The 16639-nt window shown below is 39.2% G+C and overlaps 1 protein-coding gene across 1 annotated transcript; it reads right to left on the bottom strand.

Annotated features, from left to right (window-relative positions):
• Window positions 1-1783: 1783 nt before the first annotated feature.
• MATN3 (matrilin 3) lies at window positions 1784-16570 on the bottom strand. The gene is given in 8 exon segments (XM_026044924.1): window positions 1784-2147; window positions 3498-3605; window positions 7734-7856; window positions 9664-9786; window positions 10319-10441; window positions 10854-10976; window positions 14250-14853; window positions 16490-16570. Coding segments are annotated over 8 exon segments (1341 nt in total). The 3' UTR covers window positions 1784-2091.
• Between the last annotated feature and the right edge of the window lie 69 nt (window positions 16571-16639).

Below are 16639 nucleotides of genomic sequence, written 5' to 3'. Positions count from 1 at the left end.
GAGACAAAATCATTGCCCAGAGAAATTGAATATAAATACTTTCATGTGTAACAAAATGGAGTTATGAATAGCCATGCATTAAACAAAGCCTTTCCAGCTGAAAACTTGCAAGGCAGATCTGGCTCCCAAGACAAATTTCCACTATTGGGTAAAATTATACCTTTCATTTGACAGCTGGCCTCAGTATAAATGGGAGTAATGTAATCTATTCCCAAATGCCAAGAAGTTGAAGTCTTGCATGAGATTAACAACTTGTTTATTTCTGCAAATTATGACATGGCTCGTAATGGACAATGGAGGCCAAGGCTAATACTTCTCATCYTATAAACCTTTATATATTTTGTGTGTTTTAGCAGAGGACATGAATGTAAGCAAAGTAAAGCTCTAGCTAAGACTCCTCCCTGGGTGACAGAAAGAGATGCCAACCCGCTGCATTTYGAGGAGGCAACAGGCAGCTGTAGCATGGCTAGATGGTCCCACGCTGCCCTGAGCTGAATTCCTGCAAGMAGTAACAGTGGGGATGCATCGCAACCAGCAGCCACGGACCCGTCCAGCATTCCTGCAGGGCAGATGATAGCCTCGTTTTCAGCCTGTGYCAAAGCTGTTCCCCTTTTCCCAGTGCTATCTAGTGTTAATTCCCAACGTAACATTATTGTATAGACATACCTAAAGTCTCACTCAGATATATATACATATCTTTATTCTATTTTACCTTGCTCGTTTTAGAATAAGAGCATATGAAGAAATTGGATGAAGTAGGCTATGTTTTTGTCCTGCTAAAATATTTTAAGTTTTGCACTCTCTTTATTTATTTTTGGCCACTAACTAGGAAAACCTTCATGACTGTCCAGCCGTRTTTGTCCTTGCAGATCTGAATATTATATACTCTCCAGCTGACTTTCTTTGCAAAAGTTGGTGTCATTTACAGTGTATGATAACAGTACAAATGTAATTATGTCCTTAGCATACCAGCTGTGTATTTAACATTCTCTGTAATTATATTGCCAAACTGTAGGTTCTAATTTGTTCTATACGAAATACTTCGTATTTTTCAACTCTAAAATAAAAAATGTTTTGACTTCCTCTCTCCTCTAACTTATATAAAAATAGTTTCTAAAGCATTTGGGTGATTACACATGCATATATGGAAAATGGGTGGGTTTTCTTTAAAAAAATTAATTATTGAGTTGCCTGCTTGCGCGTTTTACCCTGCAACCCCTAAAGACAGAAGTACTCCCTGTAATATCTTTAGAACAGCAAAAGGGACTACTAACATAAGTAAGTCTTGCAGGATAAAAAACTTAATTTGGAGCAATTCTTTCATCCCTTCTAGGTATAGGACATTATTAATATTTTAAATTGGTGTTAAACCTCCTATCTATATGGATAATGACTTACCAGTTTTAATATACAAAGTATCTACTGCTTAATACTGATTAAGCTGTTGTTCTCCCATCTGTGGACCTCAAGGACATGGTCCCATCTAGTTTTGTGGATTCCTTCCATTTGCASCTCATTTATCTTTAAAAGTTTTTATTACACATTTTAACATTAATACATATTACATCCACTTTGCATTACACACAATACACATACCATAGCATACAACACTAGTGTGCAGATCTTTATTTTATTAAAATAAGTTACAAGACCCCAAATGCCTCTTCCATTTCTTGGAGAGATGCTACAGGCAACTTTACCCTCCCTCCCTCACAGTTTTATATGCTGTGATATATTGTATGCATTCAAAAACAGCTTTTTCCTATATTTACTTTTAAATAAAAGAATAAAAATGCAGTTACTACAGAAAAAAACAGTACTTCATGTACTACCTGTAGTACACTGAGTAAAGTACAGCAGATCTAGATAGCTTTACAGTTACAATGTGACCATACACAAAGACCCTCAGGGTCACTGTATTACTGAAACCATTGTCTTCCCGAAGTCTTCTTGAAGTCTTCTTGACTTTTGGTCAATAATAACAGACCAACTGCCCTTTTGTAAGCTGTGCAATGAAATAAAGCTCGCTGAACAGAATAAAAAAAATGCACGATTCAGAAAGATCATTTTAAAAATAAGTAGAATGGTGGCTCAGACARCCTGCTGCCTCTCTTGATACGCTTGCAACTTCTGAGACACTTCATCTAGTGATCTGTTGTTAAGGCCATTATACTAGATGCCTAAGAAGTTTGACTTAATTCTAATCTTTCTCATTATTGCAATTTAAACAAGTATTTCTTTTCCAAATGAACTCAATAAATACCTGAAAAATGAAAGAGCAACCAGAGGTTTCAAAACGCTTCTTTCAAGCACTGGCAATTTCCCAAATCATCTCAACAACCCTAGTTTCTTATAAGGAGACGGATCATGTGACATTCAGAGCTTAGCGGCAGCAGATATGGTCTCTGCTTCATTTTCCAGCTTGAGAGGACATTGGGGGTTCCTTGCCCAGCAAGGAACCAAGCAAGGAATTATTTTGTGAGAGAGCATCAGTCCTTTGTAATACAGTATATTTCTAACTTGGAATCACCATGTTTCCTTTCCTATTAGTGCTTTAGGGCAGAAAGATTATGCCTTCTCTGAAGAATATGTTACTATTGAGATGATATTACAGGTTTAATTATCATTAGCTTACTTTTAATTACTTAGATTCCCTGGAATGACATATTAAAATCCCACAAAATCAGAGTATTCATTTCTAAAAAAAGGTGAGTATTCCTTTCACCATTCCCAGGCAGAAAAAAATGAATACCAGGCGCCTTCTATTTACATAGAAGGATTCCCAATTAGGCCTTATAAAAACTACCTTAAATTTATTCAAAAACTGAGAGTGCCTTATGTCCTTGGCAGATGTTTTCCTTTGGTTTTCTGATGCCTGAGGTTCCAAGGCAATGTAACCGACACCACCATCCTACACCTCAAACCCTGATCCTCACCAGTGCATCCCTGCTCAGGAACTTACCTGGCAGCTCTCCCATTCTGTCAGTCGCCTAACATATCTTAGCAGCTCAATATTAACAGGCCCACAGATTTGTACCAAGAAGAAAAGCTACCATGAAGATTGTGTGGGACAATGTGAAGTTGGAAGGCAGAGATGTACCACAGCTGGTCATACTGTTATAATATTCCCTTGGAAATATTGGGATTGTGCCATCTGTGAATAAGAGGGCTGATAACTGAGTACTTGCTGTTACAGTAAAAGTCATCCAGAGAATTAAAAACAGAGCAATGCTTCATGTTCAGCATAGCCTACCTAATCTAGGTGACATGGACATGTCCACTTTATCTGTACATGGATACAAAAACGCTTCAAGGAAATGCAGAAGCACTGTAACAATACTTGTAGCACACAAAATTTTGCTCCTTAACATTTCCAAAATCACCAAGGAAATACTTTCTGTTGTGAGTTATTTCCTTCCCTGACTTGTATAAAAATAGCTACCTCTAAAATGCCAGAAAATATTTGAATATTGAGGATCATGTAAGAAAAAGGATATGTTTCATGGACAGAGCTTCAAGGTGCGAGGTGACCGAGTCCTGCAATGCAGCTATAGCTTCACACTTACAGGATTCTTCAGTTGTTACAAGGCTGCTTGTTGTAACCCCTAAGAGAAAAAACAGCATTTGAAATATTTATTATGATATTTAAATCCCAGGAAAATCTATGATTCTTCGAGGGGAACTGAACTCATCAGGTGAGACCATAGTAATCTCTAGAATAACTGAGACCAGCATGTAGCTAGTCATAAGTATTACAAAAAAAGACATGTGAAAGAGTTTGACTCTGAGGAGGAGGCAAAACTGGGAATTCCTACCTACCTAGAAGCTCTGCATTTTTAAAATTAGACCATTACTAAATAAAACCTAGAAAGAGGCCTGGGGACAATGATCAGCCAGGCTCCTCCAACTCCTCCAGTCACCAGACCAGAGTGAATCTTCCTTTCATCTGTTATCTCTCATCCAGAATATCTGACATCCTAGAAATTGGGGCACTCTCCTGGGAAGTAGAATGAGTGCCTTTGAATGCCTAAGTACGAAAAGAACCTGCAATTCCAGTCTCTGTCATGTGAGAAGTACGTTGACCATCAGACCATCCATGCAGGATGGGCACTAGCATCACTGTAACCAAAATCCGCAGGATAAGTTGTATTCAAGACCATAACTAACTTTTGGTACCTGTCTAGAGAAGGAAGAATCAAGCTAGAAGGCAGAATCGTGCTTGCTTTGCTGTTAAATCTATAGTGTAGTGGCATTTGGGATATCATGGCACTTCTGAGCGTGTATGAATAACCAAAGTTAAGGCTTCAAGGAGTTTTTGAGACAAGCAAGGAGACATCTAATGATTTTAGGCACATAAAACGTTTGATGATTTCAAAAATATATCTGTTTGAATCTGTTTCTGAAATACAGATGTAATTTAAGTACTTAAGTCTCAGCTTAGGAAGGAATTTAGACTGGTATTTACTAGTTTTGAAATAATATAAAAATAAAAGCAGGAGCACATATTAAATGTAAATAGTAAGCAATAGAGTTTCATCTAAATCACCAGGAGATTTCACCTTGCAAGTACTCTCRGTGTGTAACACTAGCAGTATGAGTGCATGTGGAATATCATTCATGATTCATTAAGAGATATTAACCCCATCCCACTCCAGTGTCATGTGAACACATACAGAGGAAACAACAATGTTCAGGTGGGCCCTAATTTCAAATCCAGTGGAAAGACACTACAGTAGCAATGGACGAGCCAGCTGGTATGACAGAGAAGTGATRAGTGTCTCAGGGAAGGCAAAGTGATTGCTCTTGTACTTTGCTGTGATTCCAGTTAATCCATTTCTAGGTCTCATGCTCAGTCTTCAAGCCCATAAAGGACTGTGGTTGAATCGTCCTCAAGAATTGCTTCTTCTCCACAATCTACCACAGAACTCTGGATGCTCACACACCTCGGACTCAGAGATAGGATAATCTGACTAGGGCATAATAATGTCTTGGGCATTGGATGATGGTTAAGAGTTCTTAACTACAGCAAATGAAAGGCAATTTAACCTCACCTCTTCCATAAGGAAGTTAGGAGCTAAGGTAAGCTGTACCATATTACACTTGCTGCAGGCTAAAACCGATCATAAGAGCAGCTACTGAAGCACAGCTACTACATTGAGATTGTTCCGTGTACCTGAGACCAGACTAATAAGCTTCAAAAGTCAGAATCTCCCTAGAAGAGGACCTACAATTATGAAATACCCTCTCAACAAGATATCAAGAGAGATCACTTATATATATAAAACCTCTCTCTGCATGCATGCCTTTTTACATTGCTTACATAGTCAATGGCAACACATCGACTGCATTTTCCAAATATGTAAATGTGAAGCTGATAACACTAAGCAAGCTATGTAAGCATTARAACAGTAAAATGGTAGAAATATTAGACCTGGATACAATGTATCTTTTTCTAAATTATTTTAGATCCTCTCTTTATAATCTAATTAATATGCTTGTTTTGCAAAGAAACTGTCGGCTGTTTCAGTTTAAAGAAATGGATTGAAGTGCATCCATTTCAAAAGTTTGCTCCTTCAGTGTTTCACAGGAAAAAAAAAAATGAACGGATTCATTTCTAGTGCTGTAGAAACTCATTTGTCTTCGAGCCAGCATTGAAACTGGAGTCTCCTTGATTTCCCTCGACTTGTATTTGCTCAGCAACCTTCTTTGGAACATTCCACCRGCTTTATGGCCAATGTACAAAGAGCAGCTATTCAGGATTCAGCTGGAGGAAGRGCAGTTCAAAATATCCCACCAACAGGGCTACTTTCCAACTGACTGCCAGTGAAGTTTTCATATTTGCACTTAAATTCTCCAGTGGCAGATACAGTTTGTCCTTAGATTACTTCTCTTTTAACCAAATTACTTTCCATACGGCAGTGCTCTATGGGTTCCCTGAAGTCTTATGGAGTCTTTCAGTGAAACTTATCATTTTTGAGTATTTAATATTCATAAATCTTGAGCACACCCATTGTCACTGAGATGCCCCAAAAGTCACCTAAAACATGCTAAACTGTGGTTTTTAGGCTGTATTTGTGTTCAAGAAAGTCTAAGCCTACAAGAAGTTATTATTTTTGCAGAATGCTGTTTGGCTGTATTTGCCTATTTCATACTTTACTCTTACATAAGGCTCTTAGCAGCCTGATCTAATGCCAAAGCTGGGCCTGCTTTGGACAGGAGGTCAGACCAGGTGTCCGTGAGGTYTCTCCTGGCCAATTTCTCCTATGATTCTACATTACAGAGGATGCAGAGGAAGTGTGAATAGTTTATGCCATTCTTGTCCATGTGAAGGGAAAGCAACTGGTTAAGGGCGTGCCTGCCTCACTCACCCTGGAGGAGTGGAAGAGATCATTGGGTTTAACATTGTATAACCCCTCTAACACCACTGCTGTTCCCCTGGCCCCACTGCCACCTGAGGCCTGTGTCCTGGAGACAGACACCCTGGAAGCCAAACATTACTAGTCCTCCTAATTACCACTTCTTCAYGAAATGCAGATTATAAATTTCCTTTTTAATACACCACATTTCCTTTTTAATACATCACATTCCTTAAGAGTGTGGTTATAGGTAAGACTAAAGACTAATTTTTAGAATGCTAATTACTATAACGAAAGAAGGAGGACTGAAATAGTTCGGAACATTACTGAAAACAGGCAGAAAAGAATGGAAAGGGATTACACCTTCAAGGAGTTTGTGAGTTGAAGGGAAGTTTTCCAAAGAGATTAAAAGGATTTAACACATTAAATATGTTGGTGGAAGGAAAGTTTTCCAAAGWGATTAAAAGGATTTAACACATTAAATGTTACTTTAGAAAATATATTCAGGAAATAAWTTTTTTTTTGAAAAAATAAATTATTACTTGAGCATGTTTTCCCATCTGGATTTAAGGCAAAGCCTTCAYAGCAATCACAGGTATACRAGCCATCATTACCCACACAGATGTGCTCACACTCATGCATCCCTCGTGCACATACAGCAATTCCGATGAAATACATTTTGGAGCAAGAGTTATCCCATAGCACGGTAGCAAATTTAAATACTTCACAAGATAAATTCTTTTCTATTTGGGAACCTGTACAACATGTACTTTTATCAGGAACTACTGAGATACGTRACTGGTCTTGCACTGGAGTGGTGAGACGAACCAACTGTCTTAGACTTTGTACAGTTCCTGCTTACTCTGATTGCAGCTGCCCAAACCTCCGAGGGGCAAGATCACCTCCAAAGACTAGGAAAGGACTAGGAAGAGTTTCCAGAGCAGAGTAACTTTGCAATAAAGATATTGAAAAGAAATGCTTTTAGAATATATTTGTACATTGTTTCTACAACACAAAGTCATTGACAAGCTGAAGTAACAGAGTGAAGTGCAGCCTGGAAGAGAGGACATCATTTCCAAGGTGTCTCCTGCATGGTGGCCTGCAGTTTGTCCAGTCCTACAAAGTGTGTGACTAACCTCTTCTCTCTTCAATTATTATATATATGTATGTACACATATATATATATAACTTCCGTTACAGCTAAAGTATTTTATGTCTCTCTGCTGCTCAGAATGGAAAAGAGTGACAAGGAGATAGAACAACACGTGTAGGTTTCTCAAACAGACCTAATACATTAAGCTGCAAATCAGAGCTCTTTCAATATATTACTTAGCTGAGGAGGGTAGGGAGAGATAGGGAACAGCAATTTGTTCTTACTTGAGCAAGTCTTCTTGTCTGGATTCAGGGTGTAGCCTTGGTGGCAATCACAGGTGTAGAACAGATCATCCCTCACACAGACCTGCTCACAGTCATGCCTTCCTGGTGCACACATGTCAACAGCTAAGAAACGCATTTGAGAAGAAAAGAATATTAATCACTCCCCAAACTTTAGAGCATTTATTTGGTGTTAATAATTCATATATACAAACATTTCTTCATTTGGATTCAAACCAGTACCACTTTATTGAACATCAGCCATACAGTGGCTGTTGACTGTTGGCCGTGAGGTGTAAGAGTGTTTTTATCTGTCTATGAACACCTCAAAGCTGATAGGACTTTTGGAACACTGACAATACTTATTTAGAGTTGTACAGATCGCAAGAGGAACTGAAGTAGCAGTGACCCAGTTACCAAATAATCATCCAAAAGAATTTCAGAGAACAATTATCTGGAATTTAAGACAGTGTTTGGTCTTATTGCAACTCTGATTGCATTGGATAAGTTACTATTTTATGGAGTAAAAAGACCATAAACAGAAGAGTATACATGGCTGCTTAAAAAAAATAAAAAGAGAGAGACGTGGYACGAACTGCCAGTTACAAAGTGGGTACTTTATGTGTAAAGCTGATGTTCTCTGCCAAATTCAACACGTCAGCTCAAAAAGGGCAAGCAGAGAAGAGGTTCCTATATTTGGATAGCTTTGCAGTTAGGAGAATTAGCAAGGCACAAGCTATTGAGCTACTGTAGAGAAAAGAGCCCTTCCTGGATCTAGGCTACTCTCACTGTATCACAGAGTCCTAGAGAGCTGAGAAATCATTAGCAGCATAAGGTAAAAAGAGATTCAAAAGAAAAAAAAAAAAAAAAAAAGCAAGCTTTTTTTTGGAAAAATTGACATTACTTTATAGAGTCCAATCCTGCATATCATTTCATAGTATTGACTACTCCCTGTATATTCACATTTCAGATATTTTTTTCCTGGATTCATGTTTGATTAGRGAAGTTTATTACCCCTGTGTGATACCAGTTGAGAGTTCATCTTAGGAACAGTATCTACCAAACCACCTCCTGGAACAGTCAAAAGTGAATGTTGAGGAGAGGTCTTTGCCTCTCAGAAGTGTAAAACCTTCAACTTCATTGGGAAGACTTGCCTAGAAATTTCTTGGAATTGGAAACCTATATTCAGCATTTTGTCATGTAAAATATAGTAAGGAACAGGAATATGATGAAAGGAGGGGGAAAAATGTGTAAATAAATGATCAGTGAGACATACAAAGACATGAAGAGTAAAGTTCAAATCCTAATTCACTCAAAATGATATATAATACAAATTGCTTTGCATGTACTATATATTAATATATTTATCCTTAAGTAACAGGTATGTCTATGCTCATATTGTCCACAAGAGACCAGCACTTGGAAATAATATTTCTCTGCAGCCTCTGGAGCCCTAAGGCTCAAGTATTTTTTGTGTTCCAAACACATCCACAAGAAAATGTGTTCACATGCATCATAGTTCAGACTGTAGTCAGTCTTCAGAGCACAGTCCTTGCTCTCCTYTCCCTCCCCTGTGCTTGTTTGCAGCAGTTTCCTGGCACACAGACTGTGCATCACACATTCCCACCAAATATATTGTCCTCTCCCTCACATGGATATGGCAATTCTTGCCCCCCGTTTGTGAAAATGCTGTAAAGTCTCGAGGAAGGTGTCAAATGGTATTTTATCTATAGCAATTATAAGCTTCACACAAACGTAGAAGGATCATGTCTCAAACAGTTACCAGAAATGGAAAAAAAAAAAAAAAAAAAAAAAAAAGTTGCATGAAGTTTTCAGGAGTACAGAAATGTTTGGGTAATTTTTCAGAAAATTAACATTAAAAATGCATTACTTGCTTTTAGTAGAACACAATATTTCCTTGATCAGGGCCTACCTGAGCAAGTCTTCCTATCTGCGTTCAGAGTGTATCCTTCATAACAGTCGCAGGTGTAGGATCCATCATTGCTCAGACAGATCTGAGCACAGTCATGCTTTCCAGGTGCACACATGTCCACAGCTGTGTTGAACCGTTTTTTAGAGAAGAAGGAGCCCATTAATCCCTCCCCAAAACTCTAACTTCTTAAGTACTTCAGCATTTATACATATAATTTAATTTGGATTCAAATTAGGATTAAACCAGTGCCCTGCTAGTATCTATCATTATATTGTGCTGCAGACAACTTAATTCAATTACTAATTATTGAATGTATGAGGCAGCTATCTGAACTCTAAAATAGGACTGTACTATGTCTCACGGAATCTGATTTTCAGCAATTCTGACTGCCCCAATCAGCATCATATAAAGTGAACCTAAAACACCGTATTGAGGATTAACAGAAATGTGTGTTGGGTCATGGCAGAGGAAACTTTCTTGTGCAATATCAGCCTTTAAACCCAAATGTAACTTCTTAGTTTCACCCTATTTTAAGAGTTTTAAAGCTCTTAAATGTCTGCAAGTAGTTTTTCAAACAGATGCAGTGAAGSTAACTCAGAAGACTGTGTCTCTATCTTCATTAAATATGTATGTTAAGGTAGTCTTAAGTTCTTACCTGAGCAAGTCTTCTTATCTGGATTCAGGGTGTAGCCCTCATAGCATTCACAGCTATAGGACCCGTTGTTACTCACACAGACCTGGCCACAGTCATGTCTTCCAGGCRCACACATGTCTACAGCTGTGCAGGACATGTAAGAGAACAATTTGGTCTTAATATATAGGGGATATTCACAGGGGAGGGGATATTCACATTTACAAATTCCATTTGGAATCAGCCCAGAAATAGCGAYAGTAATTTAAGGAGCTAGCATAAGTGGTAGGAGAAAATATTTATACAGTGTCATCAGAAAACTTTGTTTTGGCATCCAGCCCTAATAAATAGTGCTCCTGTGGTCATAACAAAAAAGACACTGATGATATTAAACTATTATTTATCATTAATTATAGCAAACTTAGAAAATTTAATAACAAGACACAGATGCTCAGAGTTTCAGCAAATGCATGTGAATAGCTTCTCAAATCTTATTATCTTGTTAAAAATAGATTTTTTTCTACCTGAATATATGTACGTGAAGGTACTAGAGCCTTACCTGAGCAAGTTCTTTTATCTGGGTTAAGTGTGTAGCCTTCATAGCAATCACAAACGTAGGATCCACCACTACTCACGCAGACCTGCTGACAGTCATGGGTCCCGAGCGTGCACATGTTCACACCTACAAAGGGCATTTACAGAAAAAAGCACCTCCATCATTCCAAAGCAAAATGCAGTAATATTTTATGGTTACAAAACCCCTTCACATCTTGGGTTAGTAGCTCGATGGGTTAGTAGCAGTAAATTGCAGTGCTGAGTTCCTGTCACAAAAATTACTGGCGGCTTTGGCATCATTTGTGAAGCCAGAACAAAGAGTTACTAACCACCTTGAAAGAGCTGCAGCAAGGTGGTACCTAAGGTGGTAGAAAGGCAACATTAATCTACTAAAGGAGTGCAACAGGGAAAAAGGGTAGATTTTAAGCATTTCAAAGGAAATGGGAACTCAGCACTGAGAAGACTCCCTCTGGATTCCTGTATCCAACCCCCTTCCATTACAGGCAAAGATTAAATAAACCCATTCACAAACAAATCAGCTGCTATCTGCCAGCTAAGGAAATTCTTCTTTCTAGCACATAACCCAATTTATGAATTTCTGTAGCCTTGGAGAAAACACTCTTGTCATGTAAACTGAAATGATAAAAAGTGCATTCACACCCACTCACACACAGAAAGTAAATTACAATAGAGAGAGCATCAATACAAAAAGGAACATGAAAATAATATTTGGATTTAACATGTTATCTTTCCAAGGGTAAAAGAGTGTCAGTGTACCGGTGGTTGAGAAGATGTACCAGCTTGCAAGGAGAACAACCAGTGCAAAGTYGTATGTTAAAGTTACAGCTATGCAGCTCCACAAGTTTAAATAGTTACCTCCAGAAGAGCCTATGGAGGAAAGTTCCTGCAGCAGGGTAGCTTTCCAGGCACATGAGCCTCCTAATTGAAAGGTATATTACCCAAACCTAGAGAACTGAGCTACTTAAACTGCAAAATGAGATAATTTTTTAAGGGACAAGTTAAATCACTTGTCCCATCACTTTCAAGGCATGTGCACTTTTCTCCACTGACCATAAAGCAAACCTAGATACTAGCTAAAATTTAGGTGCTTAATTGGCAGAATTTAGTTGAGATGAAAAAGGGAAGGGGGGAGAGGAGGAAAAATGGAAAGACACATCTACTGAGTCATTGCCTGAGGTTTTACTTACGTGACTGGTAACAGTGTGGATATGGACTACTGATAAAATCAACCTCCAAAGCTGTATTGGTGAGGTAAGAAACAAGAGCACTTGAATTTTATCATCTATTTCTGACTGCAAGGTAACATTTCTTATTTTCTAAAATAAGGAGAATTTAGATGTCCCTTAATAAGGCTCACAGATAACAAATCTTCTCTTTCTATTGGCAGTAAAAAGACCAAACCAAGCCAGTGTCTTTTCACTGTTACCCTCAAGGGAATAACAGAATTCATCTCAATAATTTAAGAACAAAATCTAGGGATTATATTTTCAGGTCGGGAATCTGAAACTCGAATAGTCACATTTTTGTGGTAGGAAAGTCAAGCTTCTACCAACTTTGACAGCAGTTTGAGGCCAAGATTTTCCATCTTCAGGATGTTCTCACATTGAATGATGCTCTCAATACACCAACAACTTGGTCTTTGACAACTATTTTGCCCCTGAACATTGGCTTTCCTGTTTTCAGTTCACCCCCACAAATAAATTTATTTGGCTTGGCCAATGCAAAGCAAATCATAGCTGTAAATGGTGAGTCTAGATTTTTTCCTGACCAAGCAGCAATCTGGACCTGGAGAAGATTCAGTTTGCCAACTGCCTTACAAGACCCTCTAAATTCCATTTGGTTGGGAAGAACATTTCAGAAATTTATTCTATTTTACCCATTTTTGTTCATGAATCCTAGGGATGGATTCTGGTTAGTAGCATGCAGGAAACTCAGACCTACACTGGGATTAGATACGTTTCAGCTCTCTCTGGTTTATCCTCCAGCTTAGAGGGAGCACAAATCTCATGTTTAGGCACAAAAACCTTACTCTTTTCCTTGGTGCTATGGAAGGACTTGCTTTGGCTGGTATGTAAGTGGAAAATTTAGTGCTATTTTCATAGTACACATACGTGTTCAGCCAGGTGGGGACTGGTATCCACTTCAAGATACCACAGAGAATGTGGTCACATCAGTAACACAACATGATGTCAAGCCAAGCCTTAAGGCATTTCCTACACTAATTGCTGGGCAAAGTGTCCCATCTTCAGATGGTCCTACACATTTATTTCATACCTAGAAAAATAAGGCTATTCACTCTAAACATATTATTCACTTTAAATGTATGCAAAAGGTATGGTGGTAATTTTCAGTAAGGCACTGAAATAACTAACACATGCTCACCAGCCAAGGCAGTGAGTATTACTTTAATTCTTGCCACTTCCCAAGGCAGTGACTATTACTTTAATTCTCTTGTAATGCTCTTCATACCTTACTTTATCCATTACTTCTTGCTGGCTTATTTTGCAAGTCATTTTGATAGAAATGTACTATGAAAACCTACAATATGCAACTTTTTACCTGCCAAGAAATCATCATGTGATTTTCTGTTGGAATCGCTCTCTTTAGACAAATCTAAATCCTCCAAGTACATAGTGCTTCCTTTGTRAAAAATAATAATATCCACACCGGCTTAGCATCATTACTGGAGTTCTTACCCAAACCATTGTCGTGCAGCAGATTTTCAAGTCCAGCACTCAGAAGAGCTAAGCTGATTTGACCYAGCCCTTAGAAGCTTCAGATACGATTCCTTGCCAAAATCAAGTCTTAGAGAAACACAGGAAAAGGTGACTCTGCCTTACTGAAATGACACAACGATGCCTGCAGAGTGAAAACTCATCCCAAGATTTCCTGCTATTGGGCTCTGACACATTATCCTCCATCAGATTCAGTGTGGCAATTCACGTTCCTCAGTGATTTTCCTGACTAGGTCTGCAAGGAGCCCTCCAGCACTGTGCTCACATCCCTCTTCCTTCCTATCTAGATGGGAAAATAAGTGAGCAACAGGCTGTCCCCAAAAGTCAACATGTGTATATGGGTGAACCCAGACAGGCTGCTGTGCTCTGTCCTGTACCAAGTAGTACCTGACTGCCCAAGGAAATGCACTGAAATCTGAAATCAGTTCTGTTTGTCATATGGTGAGATTATTACTCAAAAGGAAAGGTCGTTACTTGGCCTCCACTGAATAAAGGGTTTGATTTCGTTGCCCAACTGAAGGCAAAGGAAATAATCTAAATGTGATGCATAACACTTCTCAAAAAGAAATACTTCTTTCTTACAGAGTGGGCCTACATCAGCAGCCAAAGAACATTACACTGCCCTCTTGGAATTACCATCTTACCACAGAAAGTCTCTCTGAATTTGGATGTCAGCTTTTCAATCACACCATAGGTCTCCACATAAAAGACATGTTCATCCAGTGGCTCGCTGGCCATCATCCTCAGGGACTGCATGTCTGCCCGGTCCACCCCAACGGCGTAGATCTCAATGCCAGCTGCCTGGGCTCTTGCTGCCACATCTTGAACCTGGTCTTGTGGACGTCCATCTGTCACAATGATGACCACCTTGGGGATGTTGAAGTTTGCTGGCCGGGTACCCATTTCCTCAGTGAAGACTTCATCCATGGCAGTTTGGATGGCGAGGCCGGTCATCGTGCCAGCGGACAAAGGTTGGATGTGAGATACAGCCTCCTTCATCGAAGCTTTATCAAAGTAGGTCCGGAGGGGAAACTCTACCTTGACAGTGCTGGCATAATTCATGACTGCCACACGGGTTGTTCTTTCACCAACATCCAGAGTATCAATCATTTCTGATAGGAAGACCTTCACTTTCTCAAACTCTTCAATTCGGACACTGCGGGAACTGTCTATGATGAACACAAGGTCCAGAGGCCGGTTCTTGCAAGTAGCATCTGTAAAGAGCGAAGGAAAATACTTCAGTCATCTCTCACCCAAGCTATGTGAGCTATAAGCTGTGAGACTACTCCTACCAGAYATACATGATTACCCTTCATTTACTGGGAAGAGGCTTAAAATTACAGTGAGTAACACATTAAAAAAATCTAAAATACTAGAGTAGATGTAAGCATTAAAAAATAGATCCATACTTGAGGCCAAAAAATGTCTAAGTATCCATGAAACGAAGGGCTGTAGTTTGCATGTAACAGCCTACACAGCAATGCAGCAATGATCCATAAATGTGCTTATTTTATATTCTTTATAAAAGGATAAAGCCTGAACTCTGTTTTTCTAAGCCACAGAAATCAAGTGAGAAAGTGATATTAATAACAGCAACGTAACAAATTGATCATTAGAAACCATTTTTTTTTTTTTTTTTTTTTTTTTGGTAATTTACAATCCAAAGATCACAACAAGGATGCTTCTTTAGAAGCTGTTACTCTTTTAAAGCTTCTATGGCAGAGAAAAAATAAAGGAGCATATGTAAAAATCAGCAAACATTTACACACATTTCCAACTTTTAAAACTCCTGTATTTAATGAAAAACAAACCAAAAAAAGACATAGCACCAATAGCAGARCAAGCCTCACATCTTCCAGGAATATTGAAAAGAAACTAAAGAGCAACATTAACCAAGCAAAGGTACATGCACCATTCTGATGTCTTCCATTGATGCAACCATGAATTTAACTTATATCATCACACTGTAATTTGTACTGCTGATGTAAAGAAACAACAGCCGAAGAAAAACCAGTATCTGTGTAAAAGATACATTCTTCCTCAACCATGCACTGCACAGCGAAATGCCAAGGGTTTGGTTTGGACATAGTGCCTGAACTTGAGATCACCGCAGACCTCTCCCAACTACTATAGAACCAACTTCTATTATTCCAGTTCATTGAAAATCAAACAAAACAAAGAAAGAAGAAAACAGGTTGATTTTTCCTTCACAAATCTCTTAAAAGTAGAGGTGAAAGCAACACTGTCTTTTTCACTGCATTGAAGAACTTATTTTGCAAGTAAAAAGGAGGAAAAAAGAAGGAGCAAACTGCCTGGATACAGCTTACTTGATGAGGAACCAGGCAGTCGTGTTTTCCTTCATCTGTTTGCCTTGAGGCAAGCAAATTGACTATGTGAATCTACGATCCCATACAGGTATGGATATATATATATATCTCCTGTATGGGATACCAGGAGATATATATATATATATATATATACACATATATATATAATGTATATAATTCTATCTGCATCCTATGACAGAAGTTTTGCATAAGGATTTAGAAAAATGGATTTGTGCCCCTTGGAAAGCTGCCAAAAGAAGGAGAAACTCTGTGCATGCAAGTGTAGCTTAAGCCACAAAAGAAAGACAGACGGGGTCCCTCCTACCAAACAAGACCATGTTCAAGGTGCGTAGGCAGGATTATTTTCTAGACTGGGAATTACAGCTGGAAAAGTCAGAGCTGCAGAACATCCCATCCGGAACCTGAAAGAGAAATGCTCAGAAACCTGCGCCCGAGAGAGCGGCCGTGCAGAGCTACGAGGTGAGCAAGAGCAGCGCTGCGARGGGAAGGCCGAAGCAGCGGGTGCCCCAGGGGGCCGCGGTACCTGCGGGGCGCACAGGGGAGCCCCGCGCCGCGGACGGCAGCAGCAGCAGCAGCAGCGCCAGGCAGCAGCGCAGGGAGCCCAGCGCCCGCCGCATGGTGCCGGTGCCGGTGCTGCCCGCGGCCGCCGCTGCTGCTGCATTTAAAGCCACCGGGCGCTGGGCCCA

The sequence above is a fragment of the Nothoprocta perdicaria genome, unplaced genomic scaffold, assembly GCF_003342845.1.
Source record: "Nothoprocta perdicaria isolate Ctin4 unplaced genomic scaffold, notPer1 scaffold_39, whole genome shotgun sequence".
Classification (NCBI taxonomy): Eukaryota; Metazoa; Chordata; class Aves; order Tinamiformes; family Tinamidae; genus Nothoprocta; species Nothoprocta perdicaria.
This window is presented reverse-complemented; position numbering and strand designations above follow the sequence as displayed.